This window comes from Trachurus trachurus, assembly GCF_905171665.1.
Source record: "Trachurus trachurus genome assembly, chromosome: 3".
Classification (NCBI taxonomy): Eukaryota; Metazoa; Chordata; class Actinopteri; order Carangiformes; family Carangidae; genus Trachurus; species Trachurus trachurus.
The window spans coordinates 21436732-21464731 of record NC_139893.1 but is presented as its reverse complement, the minus strand read 5'-3'; the positions used below and the strand labels follow the sequence as shown (position 1 = coordinate 21464731).

The 28000-nt window shown below is 41.9% G+C and overlaps 2 protein-coding genes and 1 long non-coding RNA gene across 3 annotated transcripts in view; 2 read left to right on the top strand and 1 right to left on the bottom strand.

Moving 5' to 3' along the window:
* Positions 1-30: 30 nt before the first annotated feature.
* On the bottom strand, positions 31-5593 carry larp6a (La ribonucleoprotein 6, translational regulator a; the record flags this gene model as incomplete). The annotated part of the gene is made up of 3 exons (XM_083996380.1): positions 31-1367; positions 2793-2991; positions 4812-5593. The coding sequence occupies 3 exons, from the start codon at positions 5591-5593 to the stop codon at positions 270-272; spliced, it is 2079 nt and encodes a 692-aa protein (XP_083852506.1). The 3' UTR covers positions 31-269.
* A 6142-nt stretch (positions 5594-11735) lies between these two features.
* On the top strand, positions 11736-12169 carry LOC311008172. The gene is made up of 3 exons (XR_014596475.1): positions 11736-11786; positions 11935-12000; positions 12103-12169. It is a non-coding gene; the product is annotated as an uncharacterized lncRNA (long non-coding RNA).
* Positions 12170-12310: 141 nt separating this feature from the next.
* lrrc49 (leucine rich repeat containing 49) overlaps positions 12311-28000 on the top strand; it is a gene marked incomplete at both ends in the record, with an annotated part of 34875 nt that continues 19185 nt past the window's right edge. Inside the window, 7 exons of the mRNA XM_084001566.1 lie at positions 12311-12389; positions 12955-13057; positions 13636-13839; positions 14764-14830; positions 19310-19453; positions 24322-24383; positions 26580-26727. Of these exons, the coding sequence (XP_083857692.1) occupies positions 12311-12389; positions 12955-13057; positions 13636-13839; positions 14764-14830; positions 19310-19453; positions 24322-24383; positions 26580-26727 (807 nt within the window). The remainder of the gene's footprint in view (positions 12390-12954; positions 13058-13635; positions 13840-14763; positions 14831-19309; positions 19454-24321; positions 24384-26579; positions 26728-28000) is intronic.

The following is a 28000-nucleotide window of genomic DNA, read 5'->3' as shown; positions in this document are numbered from 1 at the left end:
TCTCTCAATATCAATTTACATTCACTCAAAACTCCATTAGTAAATCACTAATGTTACCATGGTAACTCAAAACGTCGTATAAAAATATAAACAAAGACTGAAAACGGATGCACTCAACAAAAAAAATTATCTACACAGTCTCAAATATGGGGTGGGGGCTGAGCTACACGGCCAAGGACTGTTCAAAATTCCATTATCATTTTGTTTCTGGGGGAAGGAATCAATCGATCGATCAATAAATCGTGGAATGCATAAAGATGCTCTGCATATCAAGTCTGAGTAGCAGCAGTCTTTCCCCTCTCACCGACAGTGACACAGTGAAAGCCTCTGGTCCCATCAGGACCCCTCGGCAGCCTCGTTACCCCTGGTGGTAGGCCGTCGGCATTCTGGATCTTTCTGCCCATCATCGGGCTGCCCACCGGACTGCTCTCCTGAGACGCCACCTGCTTGCGCCGCTGGACCCATGGACTGCCCGACGGGGTGAGGCTACTGTCTGACGAGTAGTCTGCCCAGCGGCGGCCAGGCTCGGGGCTCAATCTGCCCTCACTGGCTAGGGGAGACTTGTGGGAATGTGGAGATTTGCGCTGAGGACAGGGGCTGCCACGGGGGCTTGACCAGGGACTGTTTCGCGGGGACATACCAGGACTCAGGTGATTGTTCTGGAAGCTGATGCCTGCAGTCGTGGGGCTAAGCTTGTTGCAGGATTGGGACTTTCTGGCCAGCCGAGGGGATGTAGGGGTGCTCTCAGTCTCTGAGGAGCTGCAGGCCGAGTCGTCCCCATGGTACTGAAGCTCTCGTACTCTGCTGTTTAGCGAGCGACTCTTGCGCATCCCTCCCTCCTCACGTGGTCGTTCTTTGGGAACTTTCTTCTTGGGCGGCTTGGTACCTATCAGGACCACTTTCAAGCCTAGCAAGCTGGTCCCTCCATCCTCACCACCCACAGCTTCGTTGGCTTTAACAGCAGCCTCCACCTCCTCAAACTCCACAATGGCGCATTCCTCTGTGCCGAGCTGAGTGTAGCGGCCGCTCAGTCTCTTCAGGTCGGCCGGCAGGTCCTTCCCAGGTTTCAGGACTCTCACAGAGGCGATGGCGCCGTATGTTCCGAAATCTTTAAGCAACAGCTTCATCAGCTGCTCTTGTTGAGTAGCTCCTCCCACACTCCCTCCATTATCCTTGGTGAGAGCAGCCAGCTCCGGCCACCTCTGCAAATCACTTAACAGCAGCATGCGGCTAGGCAGTGACTCGCTGGCAAAGACCGGCACAGGCGATTTGCGCCGCACCTTACGCCCCTCATCGTTCAGCTCAAGTATCTTTGAGTGTCTCAGAGCATAAGCAGTTGTTCTCCAGTCACGAGTCAAGTGTTTCACCTGTGAAGAGAGAATTACTTGTGTTACATTGGTGCTAAGCAGTTTAGAAGTGGCATCATATAACCACCAGGTTGCACATTTGAGTTTTAACATTTTAAGAGAAAGGGAGGCTAAACAAAAGCTGATCGATCAGTTAAAAAAAAAAAACTTGATAAAACAGAGGCTTCTCAATTTATGCTTCAGTAACTAAAATGATGGCATTAGATCCATTCAACAGACCCATACATCCTGCCTCTACTGTGTTACTCAAGTCATCACTGTATAATTTGCTCATGTTTAAAGACCCCCTCCGATGAAAATCGTGTTTTTTGTGCTTTTCACATGTTCCTGTGGCATTTTTCTGATGTTAGAGGACATATCAGCAGAAAAGTAAGTGCAAAATTGCATTTCTGAGTTTCTCTGCCTTCTAATTGCTGTGAACCAGCGGCAGACGCAAACTGGCAGTTTCAGGCAGACTGGGGTTGACGGCGTCACAACCCCAGGGCAGGGCAAGCTGCTTACAAGCTCCTGCCCCGCTCTGCATCTGGCTCAAAAGTGAAAGGCTAGAGAGCTCGGTGTAAGGTGGCCCGCAACAGTCTCATATAGGTCCGCCACAGTTTCTCACGAGAAAAAAACAAACGTTTTTTTAAACAGCGTTTCACCATCTTTCATCTCTGTCAGTCAGGTGAGAGGGGGGTGGGTGCAGAGCAGCGCAGTCTCCGCCCACCACTCAGAGGCGCATTGCTAATGAGCTACTGGTGCTTTGCAGAAGGAGAGCCCTGGGAAATGGCACAGGACAGGTTTTGTGATTTTGGCTAAGAATGCTTTAAAATAACGAAAAAGAATGGTTGGAGGGGGACTTTAAAAGCAGCTCAGTGTTGACATCTCATGTTTGAATCTTTGTTAATATTAAAATATGTGTGCACCAAGATCACTTGTAGCATAAACAAAAATGGCACACAACCTGACAAATTTAAGTGTATGAGACTTAAGAGACTTAAAAAACATTAGCCGTTGTGAATAAATGTGAAAATATCACTGCATCTCCAGCACATAAATCATGTTGATGCTCGAGACAGTTATCAGTGCTATTCAGTTTTGAAAGAGCCTCCAGATGAGTGGGCTTTACAAAAGGCAAGCTTGGAGCTTTATGCAGGTTCACATTTTAAAACAGCTCCTGCCCAAACCTCGATTCATTGTCCCATGGTTGGGGTTCAAAATATTATTAATACTGATTGTAGTTGAACGCTACACACAGCTGACTACCGGCTCGTAAAAAGCACATAAGGTGCCATGAGGTGACAATAATACAGCACTTAGTGTGTGCTATATTTTAGCCCACATTAGACAAGCCTTTGTGTGCAATTTTAAGCCTCATTATCAAGACAGAAGATTCAATATTTTCTCCATTGTGTTTAATTTGGATAATTTGGAAACCATGGTTACCTTTTTGAATGAGGTGAGCAACTTGACGCTGACGAAGCCGAGTTTGTTGCGCCTGACGTGCTTGAGCAGGAAGGCGTCGTGCTCCAGGTTCTCATCCGACAGGTAATGCTCGATCTGAGCGACCAGCTTCTGGATAAGATCTGTATCCGGGGGCTGCCAGCTCTCCTCCTCCAGCTCTCCTCCACTGGTCCCGGCCCCGCTGTGTGTGGGAGGACAACATGCAACATGGTGAGCATAGACTCTGCTGTAGTGCAGCACTGAAAACAGCACAATGTTTCACATGCCAAACTGCCAACATTGTGACTGTTACACATTTCACTTTCATTAATACAATAAGCCAGAGGCTTGCAACAAGTTGTTGGCAGGATTACATCATCATCCTCCTGCCATTTGTCTCTGCAACATGTTGGAGTGAAATGGATGGACTGTTTGCTTCCGTCCTTCCAGATTTGCCCTGCAGCAGCTCACAAACTGTGTCTCCAGCCATAGTCACCATGCCTCGTTGCCAAACCTCGACCCACAGTGTCCCACCAGTCCTGAAACTGCCAAGACCTCTCCATCTGAAGGGTGCAGAGTCACAGGCTCTCCCTCCCACACAGATTATGGTGGCTCACCACATCAACTTCACACCATTTACAATTTTTTTTTTTTTTTACCAACACGGCAATGCCTAGTGGTGTTTAAGTACAAACTGATCTCAGTCAGACACCTGGAAGAAGCCATGAAGCAGTGCAGTCAGGTAGCCCTGCAGATTAGAGTGAGGGTCTGAATGAAATTTTGTGGATGACTCATCACCCCTCCCTGCCTCCTCCCTATAGCACACCCTCCGTCAACAGCTTTCCAGCCGGCTGACCGCACAGCTGGCACCGGCCCATAGCTTTTTCCCGGGACTTCAGATACAGACAACTCCCAGCATTCAGATGAGAATATAGTCACTGTCATCACCACATTTACAAGCAAACACACAAGAGAGTTGAGATACTGGAAAATTGCTAATTAAGCTGTGATGGCGTTCACTTTTCACCATTAAGCAGTGCACTGTAAAGTCTCAGTAGGAATGCTGCAGGAACAGTCAATCAGGTGAAACAGCCACATGCACAGCTGACTATCTGCCCTTTCCTCTCCGTACCAGTAATCCCATCAGATGGTTTGAGATCTTTAAATAAATCATGTGTGAAAAACATGCACAGGTGTTAACAGAAGCCCTTTGTTACAGAGAGCCGTAGAAGTTGTGACCTGCAAAGCAAACTGAAACGCTTATATATGGAGAGAGTGTCATTTATTTTTTCTCCTCTGGCCCTTCTATCACTGACTCACTCTTTGCACACGTAGTCTGAGGAGGGAACTTATAGGCCAGAGGATAAAAATAGCAGGGCATGACGCAGGGGAATTAGATTAAAGTGAGGTGCCATCCTTTATCTCTCAGGTCTCAGGTGAAAGGTTCCACAGCACCAATGCCGTCTACAGGTGGGAGAGACACATCCCCTTGCCATCCCTTACAGGAGATTAATACTACATGCCTCAAGCGTAAGTGTGTGTGTTTGTGTGTGGGGATTTACACTCCCAGTTCTGAGCATCTTTGTCCTCACACAATGTGCTGTTTTTACTGCCTTTTGTTGTCACAGTGAGAGGTTACACCTGCCCAAGCTGTGTGTATGTGTGAGAGAGTGTGTGTACAGTGCCAGCCTACACGGCTGCCATTCTATTAATTGCAACAATACAATGCCACTGTACCCACGCTGCTCGTGTGCTGGCAGCTGCTCAACAGCTGAAGTTACGAGCCAATACAGTATAAAAATCCCATGCAGGAACAGACTGACGGGGCTCTGTAACCTTGACGTGGAGAGGAAACGCTCTCTGTAGCCTGCTCTGCTATAATTAAGAGAGATAAAAGTGTGTCAGTGACAGGAGAACTGTCTGAGCGCGCGCGAGCCTGGAGTTTACCTACTAACCGTCTTATCCAAACATCACACAGGCGATTACAGACAATCAACTTAAAGTCGCAACTATAAATCAAACCTTGATTTGTCATATCTTCCGATTTCGTCCTCGCTGCAGCTGCCGCCGAGGAAGTCAATGATGTTGGGTGACACTTCCTCGGGTTCCTCGTCCTCCGCCGCTTGAATGGCCACTGTTATCGTCACCGTCCCCATCTCCTGCGAGTGCTGGTCCACGGTGATTACCTCATCGATGCCCTGCTCCGTTGACGCATCCGAGGCGCACTCCGCCGAGGTCGGACTGGGGATCCCCACAGACCCGCTCATCTCCCTTGAATAAGTCAAGGTGCTTCCCTCCCTCTCGTCCTCGGTCGTAGCGGCAGCAGCAGCAGCAGCAGCAGCAGCGCCTCCCTGGAAGGTCTTAATCTCGCTCGACTCGAAGGCACAGACAGGATACGGGGTGCGTAAAGCTGCTCGACGCTGCTTCGGGCACCAGCGATGGCGGAGAAGGACCCAGGGGGCTCCGCAGACGCGCTCCACGGCTCGCCAGAGACCCCTGATCCAGATCCGACCCGGTGGAGGGCCCTGAGGAGCAGCGGGGCTTGTAGCAGCCAGCGAGACGCAGCCTGGACCTGGTGAGACCGACGGACTGGAGCCTCCTTGTGCTTCTACTGCTGCTGCTGCTACTGCTGCTACTTCCTCATATGTAAGAGGCTTTCTGTTTTTGAAACGAGCTCTGGGATTGGGCCGCGGCGGCGTCTCTTCGCACACATTCCCAGCCCACAAGCAAAAGCTGACACAAAGCCAAGAGGGAGGCAGGAGGAAGGAGAGGCAGCGCATGAAGGCGTTCACCAAAGCGTACATAGTTCTGTTTCTCTCTTCTTTTTTGTGGCACACACGCACTGTTGTGTTTTGTTTTTTTACTGTGAAGACACGAATGGCCCGGTTACATGCCTCTAAGTAGTGGAGCTAATTCACGTGTCCCCCTGTAACGAGGAAATTGACGTGGCGAGGACGACCCCCCTCCTCTCACGCAGCTAATTGGATAATTGGCTTTAAGATGTGGAGGCACTCAGGAGGGAAGTTCATGCACCCTAAGGAAAGAGGAAACACTAGGCCTAATTAATAGTAGGCTGGCTGTCTGGAAGGCAAATTATCAGAAGCATCCTACTTAGTCAGAGTTAGAAATTATGAATTGTGCACATCACATATCCAAAACATCAATATTCAGATTTTATTCTGAACTCTTCACAGACAGCATTGTAAAAACATTGAGGTCACATGTCCCTGAGTTTTTTAAACTTTACAATTTTTTTTTTTTTTTTATCTTTTGACATCATGTTATGGGCTATCATCAGCTGATTTATTGTTTAATTAATCTAAATTATGCTTCAAAGCCTCTTTTAACAATGCAAGGAATTAGAGGTAGCCAATAGCAGGCCTAACAGGACATTCAACTATTGCTATTTGTGGAAATATTGGCCAATAGTGGCTGCACCAGTAGTGCACACCATTATGTAATCGCACCAGCTCTCCACACATAAGATAAGGACCCACATCCTACATCGCAGAAGCTGAGCTTTCAGCACCATAGCTTTTTCATTCATTCATTTTGATTTATTCCATTCTGACTGTCAACTTGTAATTTGCTCCTTTTTTTTGTAATAGCCGATTAATCAGCGATCAGCTTTTTCCTACTCAAAACTATCCTTATTATATCGGCCTTTAAAAATCCACTATCGGTTGACCTCTGCCAAAAATATAACCCTAATGGAGACTTAATCTCCACAGTCACCCTTTTCACTGATGTTGACTTGCAGCACCAAACCATATGTAGGTGTTCATCTGGTGGCATTATAATAATAGTTACCTGAATGCGTCTCTGCAGGTTACGCCAGGCCCGTTTTTGTAGCTAACAGCTGGCCTCCATCCTAATAGCCCTGTAAATCACCCACACCAATTTTGTCGGGCTGTTGCCAGCACCGCATGAAATATCTTTACTCCTCCCCACTGGCAAGCCAGGCCTCACAGCTGGTGGGCAGTCTGACTCATTCTCTGCACCACATGCCATACAGTGCTCCAGTTTTTGTACAATGGGAGAAAATGTGTGAGAGAAAGAAAGGGTGGGGGGGGGGGGGGGTAAGGAGGAGTTTGCCAACAAATAATCTGAAGGCATTTAGTTTTTGTTCTGTTAGTTTACTGGGGACTTATTTTTTTCAGATGAAGTGACAGATGAGTCAGCAAGGGTCATTCAAACTGGTTCCAGTGTAAATACCCTCACATTTTCCTGGAAGCAGCTCTCACTCATTATTCTGTTTAATCAAAATTCACCAGCAAAAAAAAAAATCCAACCGAATTACAATTGAAATTGCAGTGACACTATCCAGGAAGTGATGGCAGGACGTCACTGTAAGCACCTGTAAGTGGTGCTATGAGTCACTTCCTCTTTCCGGGCGAATTGTTGGCCTAGTTTGACATAACCCCCTGTAGTTATTTTTCAATTATTTGTTTTCTGTTTTCACAGAATGTGTAGATCATATAGCTACATAAAGTATAAATACCATGAGAATCTCTCAAGAAGAGTTTCATGCTGACAAGTTTTATGGCATGGCTGTTGTGTTGAACTGGGTGAAATCTAACTACAACTCATGCTGGAAACCATGTATCCACTGCCATACCTCTAACCTAACGTCTGCATCCTTAACACTGTTTGTCAATTTTTCCATCACCCCTTATAACTATTAGGTGTGACGGTGCAGCCTGTGTGTTTTGAACTTTTTTTTTTTCAGAAGACGAATGTGATCACATTAAATTCAAATGCACATGCCTAGTAGTATACAGAAATTAAATATACAGTAGGCCTATCTTGGTGGTCAATCAGTTGATAAATCCAGGCGGAAATATTTAAACAAACATGAAACTTCATACATGGTCTTCAGAGGATGGGTTCATTGTAATTAAACAGATGGATGATCCACTGACTTATCCTCTTGCATCACAATGAGGTTGACATTTTTGATTTGGGGTGAAAAACATCAATTATTGGATGGTTTTCCATTAGCATGTCAGTGCTGGTAGTTTGTGTTTACACAAAGATAAGCGCATAGAGAACAGTGTTAGCATACTGATGCCAGTTTTTAACTCAAAGCATTGCCTTACCTAAATACAGTCTCACAGAGCTGTAAGCATGGCTGGAATCACTGTGCAGAGCACTACTTTAACATGATAGCAGTATTTAAAGCAGATATCAGCTTCACGGCCGTTTCGGCTAATGCTGCGTTCAAGGCAGGCTTTTGAAACCGTAAGTTACAGCTTCAAGTCACAACTACGACTTGGTAGCGTTCCAGGTAACCCGTAGCTCGTGTTTTTACCATCCTGTTGTCTGTGAAAGTTCCCTATAACGGCCACTCGTAACTTCCGACCCGTGAACTCGTACCAGATCGAACTGGTATGACTTCACAGGAAGGAAAAACACAAAGTACGAGTTTCTTTGAACGCACCATGAGTTAGCAGCCCCCGCCCTTGTCAGGCATCAATTGGTCCTCGTGCTACGTCACCACATTCACGCGCATCCCTTGGCTGCACACACAGCCCTTCATGCCGTTCTCTCTCCTCATTGGATAACACTTGTATCCCACAAGGAAAATTTTCTCCTCGGGTTACAGCAGAGCAGAGTGACGGAGAGACTCGTGTTTAGGCTGAAATACTTCATGTAAGTGATTGCTGACGGAAAATAGGACTATTTAGGACTTATATTAACAAAAACATTCCACTGATATCTGCTTTAAGTGGTCAGCAGAGGTTGAAGAGCAAGGGACTGACCTGCCACCGCTGAGAAGAACCAAGCTAGCTGCTTGAATGAGCAGAACATCCCGTTCTCTTCAAGGTGATACGTATAGATTTAAGTAAGAAAGAGTTCCGTTGTAAAAACCAACCAATGTAAACACACACTTAGTTGTAGTAATTGATGTTGCAAAATGAGATACAGTGGTTGTCTCAGTTATGACAATTGAAATGTTTGCATTATCACTCACATACAGTAAACCCTCTTGTCTTTGTCTTTGCAAAGCCTGATATTAGTACGATATGAGGTGGCAGATGATGGTAGCCTCGGCAGCCCATCTGCCTCCCTACTCCTGTCTTTTTTCTGTTTGAGGAATATTGCAGAAATGGGGGATGGTTGTTGAACTGCGAGAAAATGTTTGCAACCCCCATCTCTCGCAACCAATACTAGAAATAGTGTTGATTGGGATATGAATTCACTCAAGAGAGACCTTGCGTCACTGTGAATAAATATGTACATTTGATCAAATAAAAAAAACATTTCTTTATTTTATTTTATTATATTTTATATTATGCTGATTACATATTCTTTGTATCTTTTGACTAGACGAATCATGCACAGTTATAGGGGATGCACTACTGTTGATCATGCTGCCTGTCTGCAATGAGTGCAACAAGTAAATGATTACCTGAGCCATGTTATTCTGCATACTGAATGATCCACTGAATGTAGTGCTGCAACCCTCATGGTTTCACCCAGCTTTAATCACTCTTACACGCACAGGATGTGAGATAATGAGTTGAAGCTTGAACTCATTAACCCATAGTAGTCAAGTTATCTATTTTTCCCTCTGACTGTGACGTGGTATAAATCTTTTCTGCTCCTGTGGATAAACAAAAACAAAAATGCTTACACAAATGGATTGACTGACAGGAAAATCCAGAGTGTGCTCTCATTCTCACACATGTCCACACACCCTGCCAGATGGTGGAAAACAGCTGATCTACAATAAGCTACATCACCTATCACCATAATTAAACTTTCATATTTTCTAATGTGGTGATGTATTATTTTAATTTTATTATTATTTATCTTTATAAATGGTATCCCTATTTTCATGTACAAGTCCTCTGTCAGTCAAAGCCAGGGTCAGACTCTAGAGATGCCAAAAAATCAGCACTGCTGCTACATTTACACCATGTTTATTTATTTATTTATTTATTTATTTTTACATATTTTACACTAAAAACCCAGTGTCTACGTTTTAACAACGAAAAGTGTATATCATTTTTGTTTTGGTGGATGTCAGAATGAATGTGTATTTTACTGGTTGCCATTACCAATTTAGGAATACATTTGATTGATCCTGTTAGCTCTCCTATTTATCTCCCATTTGGAAGATCCCTGGGTCCAATCTAAAATAAAATAAAAAACACTGCATTGTGGTAAATGAGATAAGTAGCATTACATTTATAGTGATGGCTTAAAACAAATAGTCTCTCTAAATTTTGAGAATATCTTATGGTTGAATAATAAAGAAACACATAAGGCAGTTTAACATAAAATACAGATTTAGAGTTTCAAATCCAGAAATAACACAATTTACTGTCTTTGTGCCTGTGTTAGTTCTGTAAAGCAAAGCTACATGGATTGATATACGCTGGAATTTACTTTGTACTTTTTCAATGTGGCCTGTCACACAAATGGTTGATGATCACCTCCCATAACATGTTCCAGCCTATGCTTTGCTTCATGAATAGATTATGAAAGGCAGTGTGTGGGATGTCCCTTTGATGAATCTGGACTTGTGTTCTCTGAGCAACTGCTTATTACTGCCAGAGTAAAAAGGCTGAAAATACACCACGCAATCTGTTTGGTCACATTTGGTGTTCTCTCGTGTCACAAACTAAGATGGAATGTCACCTGGGGTTTGTTACAAATAGAGTAAATAGTGTAATGAAGGAGCACTGAACCAGTAGATAGGGTCTAAATTGTGATCTATTCATGATATGACAAAGCATCTGAAAGAATAAATTCCATTCCTAATAATTAAAGTCTTTTTTTTTTTTTTTTTTTTTAATTCGGAACAATATGACAGTGAATGAGATATTTGGATTAACCTTCATTTAAGTCATTAAAATATCCTGAGTCTTGGTACATTTTTATGACATAAGAAGAGCCTATGACCGGCATAAATCAGCATAAAATAATTCCAAGATATCTGAGAAATGAAGGTGACTCACTGCCTTGGCTCTCTGACACATCTATCTACAACAGTGCCATCATTAGTGCTACAGTAGGCTTTTGTTGCTGTGCTTTTTCCTGTACTGACAATGTCCAGAGACAAAGAAAGGTCTGCAATCATGACCATGTCCTTGTTGTCATTATTGCTGCACTCTCTTTCCTCAGTTTTATGTCGGTTTTATCTAGCTACTACAGAGAACAAGCCCTCACAAGTGCAGAGTCAAGTAATTACTTTCTGTGTGAAATGATTTGTTTTGATTATGTTTAATTAGAACGATCCTGGGAAAAGACCATGCAATACTGTGCTATTATGTGTAATTTGCACTTGACCTGTTTAAGCCAGAGTTATCTTCAGTGAGATGTAAAAGGACAGCATGATTTAGGGCTTTATAAACATGGTCAGCTTAACCCAGCAGGAGGTCCCAGTATTCATATGACCCGTGGGCCCAGGCTGACCCCTTTTCTAACCACCACTTATGTGTAGTCTTTCAAGTACAGCCAATACAGCAGACTACTTACAGAAATGGACCAGCGCTGCTACTTTTTCCAATAAAAGTTTCGTGGTAATTTCCCTTAAAACGTTTGTCAACCAGTGTTGCACACAAAAATAAACGCCTCTTTAGCCCCGGTGAAAATGTTGGCCCTTGTTTCCTGACGGGTAGCTTTTTTTGTGACACAGGAACTGCTCGTAACCCGGCAACACTGTCGTTTCCATGGCAACAGTGCTTGCCTCCGAGGAAGTTTGCAGCGTTTAAATAGCAGGTGAACAATTTAGGTTTGGAGCAACAAATCTAGGCATACAGTTACAAGTGACTTCGCGTATTAAGTTTGATTTTTTTTATATATATATAAAGTTCACACCGACACTGAAATTAAGTTTTCTTTAGTTTCTACGTCAGATGTTGCTCTCTACTTTTAACCGTAGCAATCGTTAGCTAAATGGAGTCGGAGCGGTCTGTGGGCAAAACAATAACTTCTCATAAACATACCACCGCTGCCAATGATAAATGGATGTTACTCACCCCCATGGTAAGTATCACTTCTTTGTTTCACGGTATTTATGCTATGTTGGCTAACTATTGAAAGTTAAACTACCCACATGTTAATGTTTGCACAGAGTGTTTGTGCCTCTTATGTAATGCAACACAACTGACCCGTCTGTGAAATTTTTCTGCAGGTCAATAGCTGCAAGTTGCACCTTACAAATGTCAAACCACTTGTACAAGACAGAGGACAGAGGATGGTGAGTCATGATGTAGAATACATTCAACACTAAGCCCTTGTTGTGGGTAATTTGTTTATGATTTCAAGAGTGTGCTTTATTATTATGTGTGCCATTTTACAGTCTGAGTCTCAATATATTGTAAAAGAAACAAACATGACTGCACAGACAATGAATAATCCTAACCCAGGTAAGCCTGATCCCGTCCGCACTTTAACACCCACTTTGCCCAACAACTACCCAATAGGTTTTGTGTGATTAAACATTATATTGTATTCATGGATGGCTAACATTATGAACTGTTTCTCTCTTTCTGCTACTCCACTTTAATATGTCCGTTGTAGAACACAGGTTGCATGCTTGCAGCCAGAGAAGATTTGTCCAGAAACCTCCAGTGGCATCATTTGCCAGTGAGTTTTTAGATCGTCCTTCTCACAGTCTAGTACCACTAACAGGTGGTGCACAGAGTGGTTTGGCTATGGAGCCACATGCTGCACAAGAAGTGATGAGAAGAGACAAATCAAAGAGACGAATGCAGAGTGCAGAGGCTGCTTACTACCGTAATGTCTTAAACCTCCCCAAGGCAGCAGGTAAATATGGTAATATCACTCAACAAAGGAAAAAAGGGTCTCCCGCACACTGTCAAGTCACTTGCAAAAGACTTTAATAAAAAGTTAAAAATAAGTTTTATTAAAGTCTTTTGCAAGTGACTTGACAGTGTGCGGGAGACCCTTTTTTCCTTTGTTCACTCCCTACCTATGCTCCAACGCACCTGTTTTTCAAGATTTTTTAGGTGTGCATCAGCTTCCACACCTTGACTGAATATCACTCAACAAACATAATGGAATTGGGAAACTGCTTTATTTCTCCTATGAAGTTTTACAATTCATACTTTTCAAATACATCACTGTTCTTTCTGATGCAATGCATTATGGCACTATGTACCTTGAATTCACTGTGTAATGTCTACATCAGGTGGTTCTGGAGAATATAGTTACAACGCTGTGCCAGGTTCTCCTTTCACACGGTTGCCTTGTGACACTTTTGCATCCAGTTTTCAACGATATGACTTGGACAGGTACCACTTTTTTCTTACAGATACCAACAGAGAATTTGAGCAGTTTACCAGTGTAAAACATATTTGTTTAGCTGATCTATTGTACTATAAACTGTACATATGATTGACATGCCATGTTTCACTACAGTTAAATCTGTTTTTACTTTGGCTCTCAATGTCTTACCTATGTCATGTTTTAAGAGTAAGTTAAAATGTTCTGTTAGCTTTAATACAAATTAAATCTGAGTCTAAAAAGGTTAACTACAAATTGCAGGACTTTGAATGAGGTGGCTAGTGTTTCACTTTGCCACCAGGGAGCAGCAAAGTCTTAGTCCTTAAAACATCCACCCCTTGTTTGCATCAGCTTTCATTATTTGCTTTAATTGCTTTTCCAGTGATGACAGAACAATAAGTTAGTACAATACAATATGTAAAGTGACAAATTGTCAGTGAACATGAAATCAGTAACATGCATTAATAAATATCACTGCTTTAATGCAAAAATATTGCTCTTTAGTCATGAAAACAAAGATTTCCTCCATATGAAGTCTACAGTAAATCATGCCAAATATTTTTAATGTTTGTTTTTTTCCCCCCAGGTGCTGTTTGGAGGAATGCCCCCAATTGGGCTTTAGGGAAGACCTGCAACTTCTCAACCTCCAACACAATCAAATCACAAGGATCCAACATATGTCACATATGCGACAGCTTGTCTTCCTGAATTTGTATGACAATCACATCTCTGAAATGACTGGCATTGAAACTCTAAGCTCACTTAGAATCCTTATGCTGGGGATGAACAGGTAAGATGTTATCACAGGACATAAGCGTGCAAATACAAGAATATGTCAGACATGTTTGAATTGCCTCTGGTACATGTAGATTTTACTGTGCATTTTGTATTTGTGGTTGTACTGCATCAGCTGCAATGCAGGTTATCATTTAAAGGTATTCAGTGAATTATTGACCCTTAGTTTAACAAACAAATGTTGATAATTTAGAGATAATTTACATATTCACTGCAAAATAAGGCATTCTCTAATATTTACAAGATAGCCCAGTTATATCCTGATATAAAATGAATATGAGTGTCACTCAGTATATTCTGTTGCTTACATTCAGTGTTTTGGACATTCTTTATCCTTAAAGCTGGCACATTGTAAGCCTCAGAGACAAGTGTTTTCAAGCGCATGCCCAGTTTAATTAAAAAACAAATATTTATTTCATTGCTGTTTTTTTTTTAATTTTTAATTTTTTTTAAAGGTTGACGGAAGGAATATGTAGGTCACAAATCACAGTGAAGGAGATTAAGATCTTATAGTCGTGTTTGTTCTGCTTTCCCCCAAACATGACACTTGTCTTTTCAGACCCTCTTCTAGGGCCATGTTTAGTTCCTGAACAGTAAAGAATACTCTTCAAACTCCATCAGCATTTTGTCAAGGGACTGCAGCCTTTCATCCTGGACTGTAATTTGATCTATATCCATATGGACAGTCCTGAACAATAAGTCACTGTACACTACCGTATGTTCAGTGTCCTTTCACTGTGGCTGGCTGTCCTTTCACTGATATACCTCATCCTCACCCCACCCATCAGGTGACTGCACCTGGTACAATCAGGAAGGTTAAATTCAGCCATGTTGACATGCTTTGTCACTAATTGTATTTCATGCACATTTTATGTAATATTTATTCTGTTTTATGTCACTCCCTCTTGATATGCCTCAGAATCCAGAAGATATCCTGTCTGGGAAACCTGTTCAAACTGAATATCCTGGACTTGCATGACAATCAGGTACTGTTCCCTTACCACACTCCCTACTACAGCATTTGCATTTGTTTTAAGCCTTATTTGTTTATTTTGTATTACTGTAGCCAGTGTTAATGATATTCAGCTGCAAAGTGGATTGTCTCTTCCATCTCCTTCATGCCGTTGATACTGGTGGTTTGTTGCAGCTCTCTAGATACAAGAGTTATAGACATGAAAGCAGGACATGAAGCAGGCATGCAAATTTATGTAGTCATGCTCGTTCTAGACCTTTTATCTCAGTTAACTGACCTATATAACAAAGCCTAGTTGGGGCAGTCATTATAGCAAAATCCACTGCTCGTTGCTGTCAACTAACACTTGAGATAGTGCGGCAGTGTTTTGTAAATTGGGCATCGCACACCCTGTTAGGAACAAACCTGTCATGTCTAGGAATCATAGGAAGCCTTTTGAAGTGTTATTTAAGCACCAAACTGCCGTTCCTTTCACTTACCACAGATATTTCAGTTAGTTCCCAAAATGTTTCGAGAACAAAAGACTGAGAGCCATCACAACAACCCACAAGCTCTTATCTAAGGTTTACTCAGCATAATTAATTCAACAGATACAACTCTTTCTCTTTGTATTTGTACGCAGAGCTCAATAAATGCAGTCTAACCCAGCAGTCCTGTAATAAAGCCTATTCATTACAGTTCCAATTTTCAATTTGGATTTACCGTAAACTGTTTTAGAGAGGCGTTGATTCAACTACATATTCGTTTTGGAGGCTGCAGTGTATGGTTGCTGCTGATTTATATTACATTATATTTGCAGGTGTGACAGCATTGGCAATGGTTTCGAGCTGTAGCAGACTACACTATTCTGCAATTAATTTGAGTCTAAATGTATTATTGGGGTCTGTTTGTTCAGCCTCCGCAGTAGAGCTTGTCTCACTGATATTAAAAGCCAAAATAAATCAAATGATGTAAGTAATGCTGATGTCAGTTGAGGATTTTAGCAGCTCTTGGAAAAGGAAGATAGAATAGAAAGGCTTCCCTTGGTCAAATTAGTGTTTTGCCAGCATGCCGCCTACGCCCCTCCTCAGAGAGCTACTCCAGAGCCTTGGTTAAATTTCTTCTCTCTCTCATGTTGGCTGCTCTTTACATGATCAGGCATCCCTGCTCCCATTACTATTCAGTGACTGCTACAATGATGGTTATTTTTCTTGACAGAAGATACTTTGTTACTTTCAGCTGTGTCAAATTGACTGTATTTCTTACATCTCTATCGTTATCTATGTATGGTATATCCATATATATCTATGGTTAATTAGAACAACACTGATAACGTGACAATTAAAGGAGTAACTCTATAATGAAGTAATTAACATAATATTTTGTACTGTCCATGGTGGTAATGAGAGCACATTGAATTCATAGGTAGCCATTTGTTGCCAGGTGCCTATTCAAGAGCAGATGATAAAGCTATAATTCCAACCAGGACAGGTTGCTTTTCAATCACTGACCCCAAAGCCTCCTGTTTTATGCACTTAAATAACTTTTCAATTGCCTTTATTCAAAGTTTTCCAAACTCACCAGAGAACAGACCACCCAAATGTAATGGGAAACACTGCACAATGATAAAACAAGATGACGAATAGAGTGAACTCAATATAGGGAAATAATAGATGAATGAATTAAAATAGTGTTGAAGCCATGGCTATTCTACCAAGTCAGGCTGCCGTTTAGTCACTATTGGCCCTTGAACACGAGCTGCTTGTCCTCTTTCCTTTTGTGTGCATGCTTTAACCACAAGTTGTAGATCACTGTCATCCTTTCTTTTCCCCATCCTGTAGCAGGGAGGCTCACATCACTCACACACTCTTTTTTTCTCAGTCTTTCCACCCATTTCCTTGTGTAACAGGATGCTATTCAAAAGGAGATATTCTCTTTGGGAACGTGCATCCATCTCACACTCAGCCTCAGGTTGGGCTACGATGTGACCTGACATTGGAAAACCAATTTTGTATTTTTTTTAAAGGCGTTAAAGGCTTTTCTACTTACAGTATGTATAACATTAACATTAACATTAACATTAACATTAAAGCAGAAATAAGCCATATTTTTGTGTTAATATAAGTCTTAAATAGTTATATCTTCCGACAGCAATCACTTACATAGAGTGTTTGGACCAAAACACGGGTCTGTCAGTCATTCTGCTCTGCTCTGAGCCGAGGAGAAAACTTTTCTCGTATCCTACAAGTTTTATCCAATGAGGAGAGAGAATGGCATGAAGGGCTGTGTGTGCAGCCAAGGGATGCGCGTGAATGTGGTGACGTAGGGAGGGATGAGGACTGTTATGGTGCGTTCAAGGCAGCCCGTAACTCGTGTTTTTCCGACCTGTGAAGTCGTACCAGTTCGATCTGGTACGAGTTCACGGGTCGGAAGTTACGAGTGGTCGTTATAGTGACTTTCACAGGTAAAACAGGTCGGAAAAACACGAGTGGGTTGCCTGGAACGCTACAAAGTCGTAAGTTGTGACTTGAAGCTGTAATTTACGGTTTCAAAAGCCGGCCTGGAACGCAGCATTAGCCAAAACGACCGGATCGCTTACTTCTGCTTTAATACAACATAAATCCTGTGTACATATACTCACACACTTTCTTACATAAATGCTGCTCACATATTCCACATGTCAAATATCTTAACCACCTTACTTTATTCTGGATGACTCACACCATTGGAAAGCACCTGATTTATGGTGTGTAACACAAGATCTACAAATATTTTCAAACAAGGTTGTCCAGAAATCTGCAGTAGTTTGTGTAGGGATCTATGTGCTGACAGAAGTTTGAGATACAGACGCCAGCCCTGTGTAGCTCAGGGATGACCAGGTCTGGGCCTTAGGCAATTTTAACTTTGTGAGAGTGCTTTAGCCTATTGATACATACTGTTTATTTACATACTGCAATGTTCCTTTTTTTCCTGCCAACTCCATTGTCAATACACTTTGGGGAGAAACTTCTTTAATGAGTACAGTTGTGTTCAACAAATTGATAGCAATCACTGTGTTGAGGTGTATAATATCACACACAATATTGAATTTACTGGAGTTGGAGACACGCGTCATCTTGAGCATCAGGGTAATACTGATTGCAAGTGTCCTCAACCCATATTCAACAGGACGTCCTCTGTGACATGGCTCGATCACAGACAAAGATGCATTACAACAATATACGATATAATAATAATAGCAGGTAGAAAGAGTAAAACAGTAAACAAAACACCATATTAAAAATGAGTTACAAATGCTGACATTACAACTGTGATTAAAGGTTACTGTTGAAAATTAAAAATGAAAAGGTGCTCCTCTTAGCAAGTACCTTATAGTGATGGCCAGGTGGCAGTAGTTGAAAGGGATTATGGAGGGGATGAAAGGGCTCTTATGTGGTGTACTTGGTTTTTCATGCATTAAACCAGAGCCACACGTAGCACTGTTGCTTACGAGTTCTTAACACAGTGACAACACAGTGTGAAAGTCAATTTACTAGAGTATTAAGTAGATCTAGTAGCCTACATCTTATTAAGTAGATACAAAGACTTCTGTGGCTCAAAACAAGCTTTGAATAGTCTGAGAAATCCAATGTAAGACATCTTGCCCTAGTTAATATTAACGAAAAGCCTGCATTACAACCTACTGCTACTTTTACTACTACTATTACTACTACTACTATTGCAACTATAAGTTTCAAAGACATTTACAATTAACAGACAGGGGGGACACGTGAACATCTTCACTGATTAAGCACAAATGTGTCCATGTGCCCTTAAAGCCATGTTACTTCTCATCTTCATCTTTCTCTCTAAGAGTTCATTATTTTATTCTTATCAGAATTTCTATCTGACCTATTCAACATTTGAGCTGCAGCAACCCACTGGAGTATTCTTCTTTGAAAGAATCCTTGAAACCATGATGCCCCTTTGACCTTATCTTCACATACAGCATGCACTACAGGGGGCAAACACATTATTCTTATGGTAACACCCACTGGGGCTTTTTCTGAAGTATGTCAAGTGTTAGTATGACCGAGGCCCCTGACAGTGAAAGGGGGAAAACAGATAAAGGTTTCGCCACTGACTGACCCTTGGCTACTTGTTTGTTATCATGATTTGAGAAGTCAAACAGGAGTCAGGCCTCGATGTAATCTAATACAGTAAATAGTCAGTCATTCCAACATGTTTAGTTATACAGATGTTTGCTGTGACATTGTTCACTTGAGAGACATGAGATGAATGAAGGCATTTTGGATTTCTTTAACCCCACAAAGAAAATTGATTTCAGAAAACTTTTAAATACATGATTTGAATGTGAGCTTGAGCACTGACTATACGATTCAACAAGTGTAATGGTCGTCTAGTCCTACCTCCCTCTGCGCCACTCTATACTGTATGTAGAGAATGATTACCTAGATTCCTCTTTGACATGACTCGTATTAAGCTCCACGTGTCTCACTGTGTTTTCCCGTAGATCTGCAGGATAGAAAATGTTTCCCACCTGAGCGAGTTGCGAGTGTTGAACCTGGCAGGAAACAACATCTCCAGAGTAGAAGATCTACAGAGGCTGGACTGTTTGACTGAACTCAACCTGAGGCACAACTGCATCTCTTTTGTGGTAAGGGGCCTCTTTCCCAATTACTGACAGCTACTAGAGTCACACAAAGAAATAGACACCATCTGTTCAGTGAACAGGCTGAGGTTTCTGCCCTTTCCTGCTGTGGGTCCTGTATATTCTCCTGCTTGGAAGTGCAAGCTGGAGTGAGAAATATTATTAAGATAGTCCGGAGTGTAGAGTAAAATACAGTATTTGCAGGATGCATTAGATACACACTTTTCTGTCTGCTGCTTACATATCAGGGTCTAATTTTCTTTTTTACAAAAAATTATGGCACTCATGTCTGAAAATGCATGCAAAATGTATTGGGCAAAGAATTTTGCATACATTTTCAGATGTGAGTGCTAGTTCCTATCATTTTTTTGTGTAATGTTTTTTTACCGTGCGCCTAGACCTGTTGATATTAATCTTTTGGAGTTGTGCAGATTTTTAATGTATTTTTTCCTAAATTGATTTTTGCATAGGTCTAATGATTGAGGCATAGTGCATTTAGACACTGAGCTATGTCTTATCTGTACACCTTATACTGCATGCATGCATCCTAGATGTGTATTGGCTCAGTAATAATTCAAACCCTGTCCCAGATTGTTCTCTTTTTTTGAACAGTATGGTGCCCTGTGGTTTTTTAGCTGAGACTCATCTCAGGTCAGGTGTATAATATCTCCTGTGCCTGTGAATGTCTTGCTGCTGCCTGGTGATGCTTTTTCTGTATTTCGTTTTGCATGTTGATGAACAAACGACCACACACACACACTGTGATAACTACTAAAAAATGTTGCTGACAGGATAAAAGCGCTCATCTTTCAAGGTATCATCTTCACCCCATTCCTTTGGACCATTAAGTCCTTCGGATGGTTACTGTTTCCTCCGATACGGCATCACGTTTTGGTTTTTATTCTCCAAAAATAATAAATACAGAAATTGGATCAATAGAATATTTGTAAGAAGGTCTATGTCTCTCATTTGCGTTACCTAGGGAGACTAGCTCATTACCCACAACCACCTACCGACTTTCTGGCGCAGATAAAAAGAAACTGGATATTCTTAACATGGAAATGCACTCCCCTTGGTTTCTATAGTTTTAATCTGATAAACACAACAGTGCATGCCAAAACAGGCCCCTTCATTTGTATGCAAATCCCCTAAGCCCTTTCCTGCTATTTGGGGTAGAAAATACGAACTGAATCCAACATTGTGTTGCTTGAAACCTCTTCCCATCACTCACCCTGTCCTTTGCCTGCAAGTTCTGATCAAGGATACTTCCAGGCCTAATTATTGGATGTAATGTTTTATTTGTTACATGAGAGGAAAAATGCTTCCCCTCAGCAGATTCTCCAGTCTCCTGTCATTAGTGGTATTTGCTGCCAAGTGCTTCTATCAAGCACAAAGTGCATAACCATCCTCCAGGTGTCCAGGTTTTTCCCCTTTATTGAAGGGAAGGAAGAAGAAAGTGTAAAATACCGTCACTGAGTTTGAAAACAAGTTTTGGACAAGTTTTATTTTGGGCCTGGTTATCTTATACATAAAAGTATTTTATTTTTATATGTTTGAAAGAGCATTTTAGTCAGGTTTAGGTGTACAGGTTTTGAGACATCTGAGCATTTATTGCATTTATGGTATTGCAGTATTAGGCCATTGTGCAATGCATCTAAATACTTTTTTGATAACCTAACACATTTAACCTGTTTCATCGCACTTTTTTCTGTTTGTTATTCATTTCTACTTACGTCTATTGCATTTTCATATAAATGACAGTTTTGCTTGCAACACAATAACTAATACCACAGTAGTGATTCAGTCTGTTTCCACTTCTGAAGATGTTTGGTGTTTACCCTTGCTCTCAGGTGGTTCTTCCTGTTGAGAAATCCTATGCCAGGCAGTAATTTTTGGCAGCAGGAACAGCTGAAAGAGTAAGCACTGCAGTGATACAACAGATGAAATAAACAGAAACTGTCACCCAGACACCCAGATGGAGACGGGCTCCATGGATTAGCACATTAGAAGAGTTTCCTTTTTCCAGTAGGCTTTTGTGGGTCAGTATTGAGTCAAGCAACATCAGAAGTGTGTGCGTTAGGTCTGTTCTATTTTTACATGCTTTTGCTTTCAAAAGAATCTATGAGAATGAACGAACAAGCTGCCTCAGAACTCTTTGGGAATAATTATGTCTGGAATAGAGTAACACCAAGAGTGAGTAATGCCCAAGTTAAGACATGGAAATGTTGTTGTTACAAAGAGAAACTCGAACTTCTATCTGACCAAAATTCAAAGACGAGAAAATCACATCACTGGCAAATTGTTTTGGTTGACAGCTGATCTCTGAGGTGTAGTACAAGACCAGCACCACAGTGTGCATACCACAGCATCTGCAATTATAGCACATAATACCTGAGGCCAGATGTGTGGCGGCTTCGCTTACATCTCCAGTCTGTGCTATTGAAAGAGCAGCTACAAACCCAGCAGCTTGCACTCTTTAAATCCCTCTTAACATCCACATGAACCTGTGTGTTTATTTTAGCAGCTTTCATACCATTTTGTGGTGTGTGTTGTTGCATGCAGCACAGACAATAGTGATGAGAGGTAGTCCTGTGTTTGTGGAGTAATGCCCCTGTCAGAGCTAAGGAGGAGTGTGAAAAATGAAGACACGCAAGCTGTCAGTGAGAAAAGGGTGGAGCTGGGATAAAGAGGTGAAGGCACGGGCACTTAGACACATAGATTCACAGATGCAGGCAAACAAGCACACACTCATTAACACACACAGCAACAAAGCTGTACCCAATCGCACAAAAGATCCTGTCCGCTGATTGGATCTGATCAATCAGGTTCTTTAAAAAAGACAGCACATTGGTGGGCATTGTTATGCAGCGCATCAGCTCAGTGATGACATCATCTGTCTGAGATGGGCTGCTATATTTAGCCTCAGACAGCGTGTGCAGTGGCTGCAGCTTCACCGGCATACAGGGGCTGGCAGAGACAGAAATTCTGGGAGTGTGATGGAGGGTCAGTGTTAGCTAGCACTGGATGCCATGACTTGCAGTTTTTATATAAAAAAAAAAAGAAAGAACACAAACCTGTATTGCAGATGTACACAAAACAGCATTACCCCCCCCCCCCCCACTCCTTTTTGTTTTTCTTCTAGTGAGAGAAAAGACACTCAAACCACATCAACAGAGCCAGTCTTACAAACAATTACTGTAATTAGTAAGCATGATTACACAGTGCACATGGGTCTCTCTCTCTTTGGTCAGAATGGATCAAATTTACACTGTAATCCTGTTTTTAGCAGTTTTCTAATCACTGAAGTAATATCCTTCCTGTTAATCACTTAATGCTTTATCATTAGAAAGTTTAATTAGTTTTATCTTAATTAATTTGTCATATTTGCATTAAAAACTGGCTTACTGTGTGGGTGTGCACTCGTTGAACTCTAAGATCACAACTTTCATCAAAGCTTGTTGCTAATCTAAAAAAGGATACACATTTCCTTTGTTGGTTGTTACTTGACTGACCTGTTCTTGGCCATAATGTGTTAATTAATTAGCTTTAAATGTGCTATGCAGCTTTAGTTACCTTTGGATTAAGCTTTCCTCAATCTTTGTGCTTAGCTACACCAAGTGGCTACTGGCAGCAGCTTCAGCCTTCTTATCTCTTAGCTGAAACAGATTTCTCTCAGTGTCACACTCATCTTGTTACATTGAGGCTGAAATATTCACTTAAATGTGACATAAATCACTGCTTCTCTCTTCTCATTGTACATTAGATGAAACTGATCCATACATTCTTCAACAGTATAGCTATTTCATTACATCCAGAGATAAAGCATCAAACAGTGTTACACAGCAGCAGCAGCAGCACACAAAACACAACAAAGACTCAGCAATGCTCATGATCTGTTGGGCAATATGTTGACTTTTGGAGTAGATGAATCAAGGATGAAGTGTGACTGTGCATTGTGTTAGAAGACTGTGTGGACAGGAGTTGTTGAATTTGAAAATCTATACTATGCATCACAGTGTAGCATTGCAGGTGAGTTAGCATAGCCTGAAAGCTATAGGCTAACATCTCATGTGAATGGAGACTGATAACAGTGGTGAGAGGTGCTGTGAGGCGGTGGCTGCAACATGAGCGGCCGCTGACACAGCTCATTCAGATTGCTGCTGGGTGTGTCCACTTTGACTCCAGCATGTGCAACACTGACCATACTCACAGACACGCAGACCTTGACACTACTGACTGTAATTTCCCCCACACTGCCATCTGATTAGCTGAAATCGCTGGGGTTGTGACATTGCCTTCATCCATGTGTGTCCTCTTCAACCTGCCAGCTGGACAGCTGGACAGCCGCTGCAGTTCACCCCACCCCCTCACTAAATTCTGCATTGATTTTGATGCTGCGCCGGGCCGACAAAGAAACAGCCCCCGTCCCAGTTGGTTTTCATTTCATCCAAGCTATTGTTCTTGTGTTACTTGGTACGGTAGCTCGCTGCTCGGTGTGAGTGTGTGGATGTATGTGTTCCAGTGAACATTTTGAGTCAGCCTCCTGCAGCAGGGGATCTCTGCATTAGCGCAGCACGCACTCTGCTCTCCCTCCCCTCCCCCTTTCCTCCTCATGCCTTCTCTCTCACACTCTCTCTCTCTCCTGCCCCTCCTCTCCATGTGCAGACAGCGTGCTGTATGTGTGTGTGCATGCGCAGGGTGGATGGGGATGCTGTATGTAGGAGCTGAGAGCTGCAAGGTGACTGAGGGAATGGAAAGGGATACAGAGCTCTGACGACAGTGACGATGCAGTGCCCTCTTCCCGGCCACCTTCTCCTCTTCACATCCCTCCATCTCTCTCTCTTCCCTCTCCCTCTGTCTCTTTCTCTCTCTAGACTGAGGTGGACCGCCTGCCCTGCTTGCAGCGCCTCTTTCTCAGCTGCAACAACATCACCAGGTAGGAAGCTTGCACCGCTTAACTCCCTCCTGCCCACAGGGATAGTGGCTGGACAGTGCCACGTCCCCTCCCCTGGCTCTCGGCAGGGCCTGGCCCAAGCTGCAGGCAGAACACATATAAACATGCACACGCAGGATTGCTGTAATGAGCAGTTTCTGTAACCTATAAAACACAAACCTGTATGTGTTTGTCACTGTTATAGTAACTAGCATGCTGTTACCTAAGGAATGGGTGTGACAATTCTTTATAGTTATGAAGGCTGAAAGAAGGAAGCTCACCTCCACAGAAAGCTTATGGCAGGGTGATGAGGGGCTGGTGAATTCAGGAGAAGCAGTTCTAGGTAAGGGTATGTAGGATGGATGAGAGGTTTGTTTTCTTGCTTCGTGCAAACAACCTGCTTTACACACTTTTTCCAGTATCTGTAGTCCTTTTTTTCTATTTGCTTCTCACTCTGAGACCAGTCATCAAGCTGTCCAGTAGAGTTAGCTAGGTAAAGAAGCACCGACTTCTTACTGTATAAAGCTTGCGTGGGGGAGAGGCCTAGATGCAAGATTCAGGGTGGGACAGTGTTCATTAACCTCCCTAATTCTAGTCACCTTGTGCTGTGATTGATCTAACCTGATGTCTCAAGCCAGCCCTGCCTTAGTAGTGTCTGTATTATTTGGTATTTGATGTGCCGTTACAGAGAGAGTCATGACAAACAAAAAGACAACAGATAATTAGTTTGTATTCTTATATTTTTAAGGGCTTTACAGTGTCACTGTGTTTACCAAGTAGTTTTCTGAATTTTAATTTACTGTAAGAACCTCTCTTGGTCATATTGGCTGTATAGAAAGCTGAGTCGTGTACCTTTTGAAACTGTCCAATGCTGATAGGAGAACAGCTGTGCTCTGTTGCTAGGTAGAGGGACAGACCACACTTGTCTACTTGGTGCAGTGAGTTTTGCTCAGTAGAGGACTATGGGGTAAAATTCATGAGTGTTCGCAATTATACTTTAACTTACTATGATTAAGATAAGTTATGTTGAATATCTTGTGAAATACAAGCAAAGCAGAACGAATAATAAGAAGTCACAAAATAGAATGTGCAGGGACTGTAGTGCTACTACAGATGAAGTTGGAAACTGCCCAGTTTACAGCCACACCCCACTCTGCATACACAGCACTATACAGTACTTTACACTTCTTATTGAACCCCTTATAGCATCGAGGGACAGGTACAAAGAAACATTTAATTACTGGGACTGTTATTGATCAGTTTTATGGAAGTAAAAATACCCAAAAGGGAATTGGTGACCATGATGAAGGCAACATTATGCAAAATGTATGAGATAGTAGTAGTAGTAGTTAAGCACCACTGGGATCTTAAGTAATCACTGTGAAGACCACCCTGTCAATTTTGATGAATATACTGTAATATGAGTCATTATACTGTATGTATTGACACACCATATTCTACATGCATAGCAATTAATAGCAACCTGATCTAGGCTACTAGTTACTGCATATATTAGACTATTAATAGTCTCAGACCCTACAGTATTTTCACACAGTATTCCAGGGTAGAAGAGCGTCTGTGATTAATATCATTCGAAGAAAAGACTTGATCAAAATAGAGACATTTCTAGACTTGATTTTTGACTTGCAAAATTTGGTTTGCATTTGTTGTACAGTAGCTTCAACAGTGCTCCCTAATGGTTGCACTGGCTTTGATAGTTCATCAAAGGTTACTATCCAGCCCTCTTGTGCATCTAAAACAACCTCTGGCCAGGATCAGGCACAGTGTGTGCAGTAGGTCCATACTTAGTTCCAGGCAAATGATTCATCAGGGTTATTATCACAAATTAGCAATGATCGAATCTCCACTGCCCAACATAGCATGACTGTGCTTTTTCATGTCTCCTTTAGCCAAAGGGTTATATCAACAGTGTAGCGGATTGTCTCTCTCTTTATTGCCCCCTGACTAATGTTAGGCTGCCAGCGTGGGTTTTCATGTCTTGTTTTAGCTTGGCTTCATTCTGTCAGTACACAGTAAGCCTAGATTAAAGGTTCAAGAAGATCAACATAAATGGGCAAATTTGTCTTTTTTTACTTACCCTGTGGATGACTCCAACTTCCCAATGCTTATTTAGGTCATCATTTCCCTGAATCATTTCACAATAACTGTCATTCAGAATGTTCTCTCTTCATCTTGTAGTTTTGATCAGCTAGCCTGCCTTGGAGAGTCACGTTCCCTTTCTGAGCTCACCCTGGATGGGAATCCCGTAGCCCTGGAGACATGGTACAAGCAGGCCGTCCTGCGCTGTGTGCTTCATCTGAGACAGCTGGACATGAAGCGCATCACAGTAAGCCTGACCTGATGAACTGTGTCTGTATATTAACAAGAGCAAAACAAAACAAAACAAAAGTTTTGGCTGGGTCAGTGATGGGAATAATGGTGTTATAAATAAAGGGCGTTAATAACGGTGCTACTTTTTTCAATTATGAGTAATCAAATCAAAGTAATTTGATATATTTGAGAATTTTATAAAATACTATCAATTAAAGGCAAAACGCCCCCCCTCCCCCAAAAAAAGGAAAAAAAGTAACGTGCCCAACATTGCACAGGATCACAATGTGTGGCTATTATGAAATGACTGTTTATATCATGCTTCATACTTCTGCCAATGCCAAAACATTAGACAGGCAGATGCAGATAATGTTGATAGAGGCATAGTGAGATAGAGAAGAATCAAAGGGAATTTTATTGTAGGTAAGAAAGCTGATTGGTGGGTGGCCCTGTATATTGTTTACCTAACAAGATACGTTAATTATGATTAGGCATTCACATCCAACTACTGTATATGGTCCAAACTTATAAGTCACTGTCGGAGCATATGTTCCTCAAAGTCCTTTACACACTGAATCTGTATTAACATTAACTTTATTATGATTTCACTGATTAAGACAAACCTTAGATGAACCCACAGACAGTTTCCATTCACCATCAGTGGGGCATCTCAAAGCTCCTGTGCAGCTCAGTGATGCTATACTCTTTGGTATTTGTTGGTGCAGCATTTATCATATTTTTGGTTGTATATTAGAAGCTAAAATGCATGAGTGACTAAATTGTGATTATGAGCTGAACCAGTCAACATGTAATGTATGTCAGATCTAACAAAACAATGATTATTCTCAAGCATAAACATGAAGTCATTGTACTTCCACACTGTGCCAGCAAAGTGCTACAGTGAAATGTCAGCATGCTTTTAGAGGCCGTCAAGCAGGGAGCACCCAGGTCTGAGCTTGTACTTAAAAGGAATCTGAAAGTACCACACACCTTGCCCCCAGAACATAATGCTGATATGGTGAAAAAAAATCCTCATAACTCAGTTTTCAGCGATTTTCATGTTTTTACTTGAATTTTACGGTACATGTGATCCTCAACAGGTTTAACCAGTTTTATGACCTGATGAGCCATTAAATCTCCCTCTACAAACTTCTGTGTGTAGCTGTCAATCCTTCAGACGGGGTTACTTTTGGGATATGCAAAATTTTGATCTGACAACACAAATGTAAGCCCACCAACACTGGAGTTTCAAACTGTGTCATGGTATTGCTGCAGGGAAACTTCATAGT